An 11,774-nucleotide genomic window follows, 5' to 3' on the forward strand; every position below is an offset into this window, starting at 1 on the left:
ACATTGAACTTTGAAAGATGTTGAAAGCACACATGAAACTAGGTAATCAATCAGGTGTAATGTTTGAAGTCTGTTAGGATATACTGATTATTCAGATAATTCATCATTTTGTAAACACCAATTGCATGCTTTTCTGAAGACAAAATAGTCAGACAAAAGTGTTCAGCATAGAAACATGACACAAAGAGGAAGATAAACATCCAGATTTTTTTAAAATGTAGTAAAATCAGGGTACCTGGGTAGCTCGGTTAAGCAGCTGGCTCTTGATTTTGGCTCAGGTCATGATCTCAGGGTCCGGCGATAGAGCCGGGCGTAATGCTCCACGCTCCTCCTTGTGGAATAAGATTCTCCCTCTCCCTCTGCCCTCCTGGCCCCCCACTCCTGCGCATGCTCTCTTTCTCTCTCCCACTCTTTCTCCCTCGCTCCCCGACCTTTAAAAAAAAAAAAAGATAGTAAAATCATGTAACATCGTTGGACTTTCAGCTGCTTCTGTGTTTGTTCTAATCTGGCACAAGTGTTAACTATAAGAAAATATTATTAGTCTCTTCATATAAAGAAGTCAGGATGGGGATTTAAAATTTTAATATCGAGTAACTATATATATCTATATATCTATATATATTTATTTGGCTCATGGATATACTTAAATTTTTAAAAAATAAATGTTATATATGTCGTTTCCACAGGATTTTTTTTTTTTTTAAATGAAGTAATACACTTTGGGGCCTGGTTTTGTTTAAAATATGCCTATCCTCTCTCCTCCTCCCTAGCTTTTTTTTTTTTTTTTTTTAGTAGTTTGCTTTTTAGAGTCACCGTGGATGTATAAGGGTCTTTTCCTCTATCCCAGATGGCCCACAGCCCAGATCTCCAGCTGAGCCATATTCAGCATCATGAAAGGTCTTAGGAAGCTTTGCTCTCTGGAGAACTACAACCAAAACTAAATTTCTGACCTCTGTAAAAACGTTAGGAGGCTTCTGGCTTTAAGTTTTAAAACTCTGATAAAATCTGGAGATATTACATTCACTCAAAATAAAAATCAAGTCCATCCATGCCATCTCCCAAGGGAACTTCCACCTTTTTGGTTTCACTGACATTGCTAATGATGCCCTAAAAATACTATTTTGGGGGATCAAGATGTATCTTGATAATATCCTCTCAATGATGCACTGTGATCTGAATTATTTTGCCACTAGCTCTTACTAACACGGACCGGACCGGGAATTCCCTTGGTAACGAGTGTTTTCCCATTGTAAATTTGTAGAAGTCTTGTCAACCCGGTCCTTAACAGACCAGTACAGGAATAAATGCTGCTTTGGCTGCCAAACTTTTATTTTTACCACCAGTCTAGTCCCAGCAAGTATAAAGCTGCTAAGCCAGCGCTGTTACAGTGACCCTCTCGGTAAAAGAAAAATCAGATTATGTGCCATCACAGGAAATAAATGTTAGTATTAGGTGTGACCGACCGACTCATTTCTTTTGCTCAAGTCGCACCCTCTGAGTGACAGGTGGAGGACAAAATGTCAAGGAGTCCTGCTGAGCAAGTACTTAGGATAGTGTTTAATACAGCAGAGAGCCAAGGTACAGTAGGAGGGGGCACAGTAAAGAATGTGGAGAGAGTAGATACAATAAAGAATTTCGGTTTATGATCTGCCATCTGCTATTTGAAAGAAGAGTAAGTTAGGGAAATAAGTGGCTTTCAGTTCTCCATACATGCAAAGGTAAGTTAGTTATTACAAAAGTTTTGCTGTTGTATGTGCTGAAAGAAAAGCATATGCATTTAAACATTTTTTAAAAAATAAATCACTCAATAGGCTTAAGAAAAATACTCTAGTTCATATTTCATTGATCTGACCTTTTGATTCAAGATCAGGGAATGAATCCAAGATGGAAACCAAAAAAAAAAACACCAAAAAACCAAAAATGAATCATTTCACCATGAAAAAGGCATTTCCAGTCTCAGCTAACCTCGACTAGTTTTTATTGCATTATTTTTGAAATGCCAAGAAACTGGCTTTGGCCATATTTGCCAACCAACTGAATCGCAGCTGTCAATATGCAATTGCTTGCAACAATTAGCTAAACACCATTATTTGACAAATCCCCTAGAAAGGGACATAGATGCTCTAGGTGTCTAACACAGAATCAAGTAACAGGCGGGGCTGCAGCACAGGGAGAGAAGTTGGGATGTCCTTGCCCAAGGAAGGGGCTTCAAACAGCCTTTTTTTTTTTTTTTTTTTTTTTTTTTTTGGAAAAGACATACTTGCCCTGATCCTTCGAGTCCTTTCTGTTTTTCAGGAATGGATTGTGGGACTGGCTAAAGGAGGTGGGCGGGAAGCTACCAATTCTGGATTCCTTTCTTAAGGACGTCAGGGGGAAAGGGAGAAAAATAGAAATATAGATGTGAAATAGTAATGGTATACAACATGGAGAAAAGAAACCTCATGGAACCTGCTAGCACTTTCCACCAACGCAGTAAAACCCCTTAACTGACAGAAATTCAGTACAATATACACATTAACAACTTCACCTTTACTAGGGCTGTCGATTCAAGCCAAAAAATTAACTACAATATTCAAAAACAGAATTCTCATAAGATTTGAGAAAAATAGAGTGTAAAGGCAATGTTAGCTAAGCTCTTAGCTAAGTCCACTCTTAATGGCCCCCAGTATTTAAACTATCATGGATTAAAGCCATGAAAATAAAAATTTCAATTTGAAATTTTATTAGCATGTTGCTAAAATGGTCAATAAAAACATCAACACGATAGGCTTTGTTGACATAGTTGGAAACCTGCTCTCCCACTTTTAAAACTTTATTTCCACTTCCCCGCCTTCTAAGATTTCTATGTTAGGAAAAGCCAAACTAAATATACTGGCTATGGTGCTGTAATAATGCTGGTTTCTGGAATGTTGCCATGTCTTCCCCCTCCCTCTCCTCCAACCCTTTAAAAAATATGACTGTTTTTGAAATGCAGCCCAAGGAGGGAGCAATCTGCTGTTAAGAACAACAAGCGACCTTCTGCACAAATTCAAGTTCCCAGACACCAGGTGAACCTTCTCCTTCCCGGGGGCGGGGCCCGCGCTCCTCACCAAATTAGCTGCGCCATTTTCCTCTCGGGACCAGAAAGGCTTCCCTGCAGCCAGCTTGCGCGACTCACAGGCAAATGGGGGTGGGGGGTGGGGGGTGGCTTTCGCTTCCCTCGGTGGAAAGGGCTGGAAGCAAACCCTATAGCTTTGCCTGGAATAAAATGTCAGGAGACTTGGGGCTGGAGAGCTGGAAGAGTGCCGGGCAGCCGCGGGATAACCCGGAGTCCCGAAGTGCTCGCTGGTGGCATTACTCACAAGTGCCTAAAGGGACAGGCTGGATTTCTTGGAAATCCTGCAGTCTGGGGACACATTCATACAGGCACTGAACTGTGCCCTGAAAAGATCATTTCTCACCTCCGACTGGTCTGTGTGGGCGCGTTTGGGGGTGGTGATTGTTCCCTTTACAGTAGGTCGGGTGACAGTCACGGACTAGTGACCCGCGGGGAAAGCCACGTCCCTACTCCCCTCAGCCCTTTCTCCTTTCCCCCATTACAACTCAAGGGGAGAGCGCACGCTGCGTTTCCCCAACACCGTCGCCACCGCCGGGGGCTCAGCCGGGCACGCGCAGCTGCCCTTTGGTCCCGGGGCCAGTTCCTGAGACTTCCTGCCACTTGCCGGAGGGGTGCGGGGGTGCAGGCTGGGCACTGGCCGCCGCTGGAGGGCGCTCGAGGGGGCGGGGGGTCGTGGATCGCCGGCCGGGAGGCCCGGGTGCGGGGGAGGGAGCGGGGCGCGGGGAGACAGGAGGAGCAGGCGGCCCCCCACAAGGCTACTCCTTGTCGTCCACGAGGTCGGCCAGCTCCTGGAGCACTCGCAGGCGACCACTGGCGTCGATGCGGCGCTTCTCGCGGATGAGGTCTTCCAGACTGTGAAACCTGGCCGTGTGCACCTTGTTCTCGCCCAGGTGCACCTTGAGATAGTACTGCTGCTGCGGGGGCTGCGTGCCAGCCGGCACCTCCCCTCCCGCCTTGAACTCCCGCTTGCCAAAGCGGCACCAGGCGGCGAAGCTCTCCGAGTTCGTCCAGCAGATCTCCTCGCTCTTGAGGCCCAGGTGGCCGCAGGCGTTCTGCACCACCAGCTCGGCCACCAGCGGGCGGTAGCGGTACCAGCTATTCACCACCCGGCCCACGTTGGCCGCGCCCGCCTCGTACAGGCTGTCCTGGCGGATCTCGCCCTGGTGCAGGTGGATGATCTGCCCGCCACCCACGTAGACCGCCCAGTGCGGGGCGGGGGCGGGCGGCTCGGGCGCCGGCTGCAGCCACAGCAGCTCCAGCAGGTCGCCGGGCTCGCAGAGCGCGGGCAGCGCTGTGACAGCGTAGACGCTCAGGTCGGCGCCCTGAGGGCCGCCGCTCACTTTGGAGAAGATGCATTCCTGGCCCCGGAAGGCGGAGAACTGAGTTTCGTTGAGGACCAGCTGGTGCAGCAGGTGGTGGTGGTGGCGGCTGGGGCTCTCTGGGCACGGAGTGCAGCCCGGGGGAGCCTTCACGCCAAACTTGTCCGTCTGGCCGCGTTCGTCCAGGTCCTCCTCCTCATCCGAGAAGAAGTAGGCGACCCCGACCCGCAGCTCGTCCTTCTCGATCCCCGACGGGTCCCCTGTGGGCAACTCGCTGTAGTTGAGGTGGGTGATGCGGTCCAGTTGGTTGCCCATCAATGACGCGGCGAGGCGAGGGCCAAGAGCGGGGATCTGCGGAAGCACAGAGGAGAAGCAGAGACAACGATCAGAGTCGGGCTGCCCCTCCCCAGGACGTGCAATGGCCCCCGGGACCTGCCCGCCCGCCTACGCGCCGGCACTGGAGTCACCCGTTCCTCCCCAGCGGCAGGACAGGTGCAGAAGCCGCCGTTCCTTGGGGCGAGAGCGGACGCCGGGACCACAGCCTCGGATCCCGTCCCGGAACCCGGTCCAAGTCCCACAAGAGGAAAGGCCAGCGGCGGGAAGGCATGCGGGGCCCCAGTGGGGCGGACAGCGCTGGTGGTGGCAGCGTGGGAGACGGACACCCCGGAATGGACCGAGGAGTAGGTTGAAAGGAAGAAGGGGCGCTTAAGGCCTCAGAGCTTGGAGCAAGCTGCGCTCACGTTTCTGTCCCCACCCTCGCCAGCCCATCTCTCAGTTTTGCGCTAGGTCGCACTCCTTCCCTGACAGCGCCTCACAATGACAGTCGGACACATTCGCAGACACTCACTTGACACCGGCAAAATTTTGTTCACTTAGGAGTCCAGACAGTGACAGGCTGGCTGGTGTATCGGTGCGATAATGTCACATACACAATGATAAACCTCCGCGACGACACACTCAGACCCCCACATTCGCACACAGTTCTAACCCCACGCTCGCACGCTCGCACGCTCGCCAGTGCACGTACACCCACGCACCCGGGCACACCTGCCCACACAAGCAGGTGCACTCTGCCCCTCACTTCTCTTGCCTTCTCCCCAGCAGAGCCATTCGGGCTGCGCCAGGGCGAGGCCGTTCTGTCTAAAATAACCTAACAAAGAGGAAAGGGAAAGATGGGGGAAGCTAGTGCGGTGCCTGTGTGCGGATGCGCGTTGTGTAGGGAGGTTCACTTTCAGCCAAAAGACCCCTTTCCCTCCTACCCGGCACAGGGTCCAAACAGTCGGACGAAGAAAAACCGTTTCGAAGGCAAAGAAAGCCGCCTCTCCGTACCCGTGATTTCCCTGCTCCCGAAACCCCAAACTCCTTTAAAGTCTCCTGGTCCCCATGGGTGCTGCGGAGGCGGTGGGAGGCGGTGGGATGGCGAGGGAGTCCTGGGCGGCTTGTGGGGTTGCGGCTCCGCTCTGCCCCGCGCGGAACGGTGCGGTGCTGTTCCCGGCGCGATGCCCGTGCGCCCGCCGGTCCGTGCTGGCTGGGGCGCCCGGTCCACCGGGGCAGTCCCGACTCGGTTCTGCTTTCCTACAGTGGAGCCCGAGACTCTAAGTAGCCTGAGCAGCTGGTTCCAGGGCCCGCCCCGGGACGCGCTCATTGGCTGGGACGGGCGCCCCAGGCCCCGTCAATCTCCGCGAGAGCGGGTGGGGAGCAGGGGCGGGTCTCCCGTGCGCGCTCCGCCCCGGCCCTCACGACCGCGCACCAGAACGCGCACAGCCCCCGGGAGTGGAGGTGTGAGCCCCCGCGGAGAGCGGGCGCGGGGCGCGGCGCTTGTGGGTGGCGCCGCTGCGGGCTTCCACCCTAGTCCCTCACCCGCGCAGCTTAAGGAGCCGATCCGGACTGACGGCGGTGCGCCCGAGTTCCGTGTTCAGGAGTGCAGACTCCAGCGACGAAGCTGAGTCTGCGGGTGGAGAAGACCCCCAGGGTACCCCGCCACTGAGGGCGGCCCGGGGCGGGGAGCGACACTGTCGGAGACGGGCACCTGGGCCCTACTGGGAGCCCCGGGAACCGACGGCCCTGGGCAGATCCTCTGTCCACAGACCTTTCCCTGCCGGCACCCGTGCCTGTCACACTGTTCTACGATGTTCGGTTCATCTCCGATCCCTGTGAAACTGCTGACCCAGCACCGGCGCCCGGTTTAAAAGGAGCACCTTTGACCAATGCTACTGAAAAATCGGAGCCTTGGCCAGCCCTTTCTGTAATTGGGCCCATGATTTGGGGCTGCGATTTTTTATGAAAGAGACCATCACAAATGCCTACAGCCAAGCCCCGAGAGCCGCCTTCGCCTAGGGATTTTTGTTTGGTTTTGTGGCATAAGGGTGCCCAGCAGTAATTAACGATTGCATTTCTGGATGGAAAGTTAATGAATGAATGAGTTCTGGATATTGGATGTTGAAAGGGAACTTTCCTACATATGAAATTCTAGATCAGTAGTTTAAAAAAGCGTATTGCACTAAGCCTTGAAATGTTCTTAGAGATCTGGTTCTACTCTCAAGAAGCCTCCTGAAGCTTTTCCGTGAAGCTTACTCTCTTTCCCCAGGGCTTCCTTTTTGTGCCCCTTTGGCAGCTGGCAGGAACTCTTAGAGCTCTTACGTTTTTGTTTGTTTTTTTTTTTTTTTCCTTTTTTGTTTTTTTTTTTAATTGCAAATTTGTGTTGACTTTCTTGCTCTTTACAAAGTGAATGCCTAAGGATTGGCCTGCCTGCTACAGGGCTTTGTGTTCTGGACCTCTTTCACAATGCTGGCTGCACAGTGTTCCATCGGCAATCATAAGGATAGAAAACTTGTCAGTGGGAGGCACTATGCCAGGAGGTTTAAGTGGGTGATTTCATCTTCATACCGCCCACTGCCACAGAGGAGGAAGCTGGGCCCAAGTCCCAGTGCCAGAAATCTCTGGAGGGCCTGTGGGACTCCAGAGCCACTCTGTAACCCGGCTCTTACTGTTCATTGAGTAATAAAATCTTGTTGCATGCAGTGAGAAAACTGGTGTCCTAGAAAAGTTACCTGAGGACTGATGGCACATTATAAAAACCCTTATTATTTTTTTTTTGTAGGCTATTCTTAAGTATTGTCAGACTGCTTTCTGAATGTCTTTGTATATCCCATAGCCTCCAAATGCAGTGATTTCTCAAAATTACATGCTTAATAAGTATTGCTGGAAGAAGTGGTTTCAAAATGACCATCTGCATATGTTTGATGTACATATATCTTTTTGGAAATTTGGCAATGTGCAAGTTATAAAAATACAAGTTACCATCCTTGGAACCGGCCGCAGATTGTGGTGACCTTTTTTATACTCTATAGATAGGAAACAATTTGTTTGGCCCTAAACAAGTGACTTCAGAAATCAAGAAGCGAGTCATTGGTCTGGTTGTAAACTGGACTTAGTGATCTCTGGGAGGAAGTATCTGAAGGGTTCATCACTGGTGTCTGAGATGAGCTCATTCAAAGTAGCTCAGTGCTTGGTGTTGAATAACCTCTCTCTCTCTCTTAATCTCTTGTCCATCCCAAGATCAAATCTTGTACACACTATATGCTGGCTAACTGAACATAATAACAAATTTTTATAAAAAAATCTTGTACTCAAACATTTATAGCATATTTGCTGAGGTGCCATGTTTGGTCTTACTTGGCCTCTCGTAGACTGTTCCAGACTAGAGAGTAAGTAAGTTGTTTTTCTTTGCTTAGCACCCCAACATTCTAAAGGATCATGAACAAAAAAATATTGTCAGGACTTCAAGATGTAGTGTCAAAAGTTTAACACATCCATATGCAGGTTTTTGAACCTCCTCTCCCCACCTTCCTCCCGCCAGAGTAAGAAGCTTACAGCTTTAGTAATCACAAAAGAGAATAAATAGCCTGAGAACCCACCTGTGAATATAAAGCAGAACACACTGGCTCTGAGGTATGGAAAAGAAGGAGTTCAAGTAAAAGAAGGAAAATAGATCTCCTCTTTGTAGCCTTTTGGCAATGACAAAGATAATAAAGTAAGAAGTAGGCCAGTCAACTCAATGGATTCCAATATCAGAAAACCTAACTTTTATTTTCATCACAAAGTATTGTTTGGTCATTGTTTTGTCTATCACTCCTCACCCCATCCTGCCTTTTTACACTGAAGAAATACAGTTTTCCAAAAGAAAAATGTAGTCATCAAAAGCACAAATTCTGGAAGCCAATTAATTGCATTTTCCTACATTTTCCATCTGGGTAACTTTGAGTATGTTACGGAACCTTTCTGGGCGTCAGTCTCTTTGTCTGTAAAATGTGATGATACAGTATCTACCCGTTTACGTTGTGCGAGACAGAGTGCCTGGCACATAGTGACCTTTCAGTAAATGCTGCCTATTCTGAAAGTTATTGGTGGAAGAGGGGAGAGGGTCCCATGTCCTGCTTGTTAGGACAACTGCCCACGTCTGTCTGTCTGTCGCCCCAGGGAAAAGCTAACCTGAGATGGAGTGTCCAAGGCTGTCCTTGCGGGGGTGTGGGATTGCTTCTTTGTTAAGTGGCGAGAGCCCTGTCTAGCCCGAGACTAGTTAAACATCTAATGCTCTGTATTGATTTCTGTGTGCAAGCCCTGGGGCTGATCACATCCTGTGTCCTGCACTATTTTGAATTGTTTGTACATGAGCATTTTCTTGTGTGAGGAAAATGTACAGAAGAGGGTTGGCAGAGGAGTGATTAGGAGTCAGACATATATGTGTATATGTATATAGCCTGCCCTGTTGCCGTCATCTTGTTCTTCTTCTCCTCTTGGTTCCTTTAGCACCACATGAAAGGCTTTTCCCCAAATTTTGCTGACCACGTCCTTGGGTCAAACTGCTATTCTTTAAAATTGGCCCAAGAACAGAAGGAATGTTTATTCTCTGACATCATTGCTTGCTAAGAATGTTTTTTTTTCTGTTTTTAATTGTATGTCCTACTTTAGCATTTAGTCTTTCATGAACTGTCCCCTCTCCTGTCCTTGACTACGTTAGGCTCTCAGCTTAATCACCCTGATCTTGGCTAAAGAACATTCTGTGCCTGTCTGGGGCAGAGAGAGTACCATGGGCTCACCAACCCCATTTCCATTCCTCTGGGCGCACAGCTAAAGGACATGTCCTGCCTCACACGCAGTTCACTGGATACCCTCTGGCTGAGTCTGACCAGCAGAATGAGGGCGCAGGCTTAGTAAGCCACACCCAGGCTTGGCCTCTGAAAGTAAAACCACTACCACGATCTTCTGTGCATTTGTTTCATCCCGTTTGGTCATAGATGGAGGATCCCTGGTAGAGCTCCAAGAATTTAAAAGATGGCGGAACCTCTAGATGGAAGCAGGCAGGGCTTCCTGAACAACTAAGGAGAGAAGGAAATTTCTCCTCTCAGACAACCTGCATCCAAGTGTGATGTGAGGGAGAAATAAATCTTACTGAGTTAAGCCACCAAAATTTTTGTGACTGCTTGTTAGAGTAGGAAGCTATCCTGGTAGGTATACTCTTCTTTGTTTTAGAATTCTCTCAGAACAACAAGTAGTTTATCCCCCTTCCCTTTTTCCCTTAGTGTCTGTTCTCACCGGGAAGATCCCCTTCAGCGCATTCCATCCATCACCCAGAATTTAAAGAAATCAACAACAGATCCACCTGTCTCTCTAGGTACTGCCCGACATCTCCCTACTATTTGTTTCCTCTAAATTCACCTCCGTGTGACTAACTTACCTGCCTTCTACTTTTTCTCTTGACTGCAAATATGGCAGGGTTGTTTCCTTGCAACTAGGACCAGAGAGAACCCAGCTTCCCCTTAACCGCTCGTGCCCTAACTTATTATTCCTTCTTATGGGCCCTCTTCTAGGTTGGGATTCCACATTGTCACATTTTCCTAGTTCCTTCTTATAACTTGATATTCTTACCGAAGTTTCTTATCATTTTGCCTTTAAAGACTCCTAAGGGTTCTCTGGACAAAACTTTCAGCATCTGTGGCCTTAATAGGCTCTTGGATGTGGATTATACAAAGGTGTCTCAGTATCTATCATTTCTTTGTGTTCTTTTCAAATTTTAGGAGAGTATATGCATTTGCATAGGGCTACTTCCATAGCATAGTGATGGTAGAGCTCCTTTTCTCCTGTTTGGAATATCCTTCCCTGCCATCCTCATCTAACTACTCATCAAAATGTAGAACCCATTCAAGCATCAGTCCTTCCCATGTGTCTGTCTCCTCGCCCATTCTGATGGAGACCATCCTTTATGCTCCCAGAGGACCATGTTAATACTGGTCACGAATGTGGCAGATGTCAAAATACTGATCGAACTGAACTAGAATCATTGGTTGATCTTCTTTCCTTTCTTCCTTAATAGACTGAGAGTTATTTGAAGAAAAGCTCCGAATCCAGTTCAAATTTATAATCCCTTTGCTTGAGCCTGGGGTTTGGTGCAGAGGACACTCTCAGTAGATACGCCTTGCCCGCTTCAATGCGTGCATGAGCCACGGTCACGGTTTTATTTTCTGAGCTGTCGGTGTTTGTTTCTGTTTCAGCTTTCACCCATCGCAGTGCCCCAACACCTCGCTCATGCTCTGAATTCCGTCGTGCATGAGGAGGTTTATTACGTGATAAACAGTATTGGGTTTCCAGATAGTTCCCTGGCATCATCAGGAGCCTGGTAGAAGTACAGCTTCACAGGCTCTACCCCAGATTTAGTGCAACTTAACGTTGGGATGTGCTCCGGGAATCTGCATTTTAAACAGTCTCCCCAAGCATTCGAGATGCCGTGTGGCAGTCACCGGTCAAACGCTTCTCACCTGGAAGAAATGATTCTTATTCTCTTGGGTACAGTGATGTTCTGGAACAGTAGGCACTTAATAAATACTTGGAAGTGGATTCTCTAGGCATTCTATAGTCTGTCTCTAACAGAAGCAAGGCTCATTTTAGACTTGCGTAGACTAAACTGGTAAATGTATCCTTTGGCATTCAAAGGTGTGTGAAGTCAAGTGGTTTTTAAAAAGTCTTATTATAGCTGTGTGGCAGAGCTGAGGGTTCTCTCTCTTCTGCTGTTTAAACTCCATGCCGCAGCCCCCCACTTCTCTCTCTTTCTTCCCCCCTCCCTCTTCCTTCCTTCTTTTCTTCTTTCCTTTTCTCCTTCCTTCCTTCTCCTTCCTTCCTTCCTTTCTTTTTAGGATTTTATTTATTTAAGAGCAGTGGGGTGGGGGAGAAGTAGACGTCCCACTAAGCAGGGAGCCTGACTCTGGGGACAATCCCAGAATGCTGGGATCATGACCTGAGCTGAAGGCAGATGCCTAACCGACTGAGCCACCCAGCCCAACCACTTTTCTTTCTTCATTCCT

General features: G+C 48.7%; 1 protein-coding gene across 1 annotated transcript; it reads right to left on the minus strand.

Moving 5' to 3' along the window:
- Positions 1–3,802: 3,802 nt before the first annotated feature.
- Positions 3,803–5,903, minus strand: LOC111154168 (family with sequence similarity 84 member A). Its single transcript, XM_022513597.1, has 2 exons — positions 5,746–5,903; positions 3,803–4,767 (listed from the first exon to the last, which is right to left on the minus strand). The coding sequence occupies exon 2, from the start codon at positions 4,729–4,731 to the stop codon at positions 3,853–3,855; it is 879 nt and encodes a 292-aa protein (XP_022369305.1). The 5' UTR covers positions 4,732–4,767; positions 5,746–5,903; the 3' UTR covers positions 3,803–3,852.
- Positions 5,904–11,774: the final 5,871 nt, after the last annotated feature.

This window comes from Enhydra lutris, unplaced genomic scaffold (assembly GCF_002288905.1).
Source record: "Enhydra lutris kenyoni isolate GAN:26980312 unplaced genomic scaffold, ASM228890v2 scaffoldscaffold35, whole genome shotgun sequence".
NCBI classification, from domain to species: domain Eukaryota; kingdom Metazoa; phylum Chordata; class Mammalia; order Carnivora; family Mustelidae; genus Enhydra; species Enhydra lutris.

Excerpts from the sequence above, each read along its gene's own strand:
- LOC111154168 (XM_022513597.1), bottom strand. The coding sequence starts at position 4,731 with ATGGGCAACCAACTGGACCGCATCACCCACCTCAACTACAGCGAGTTG.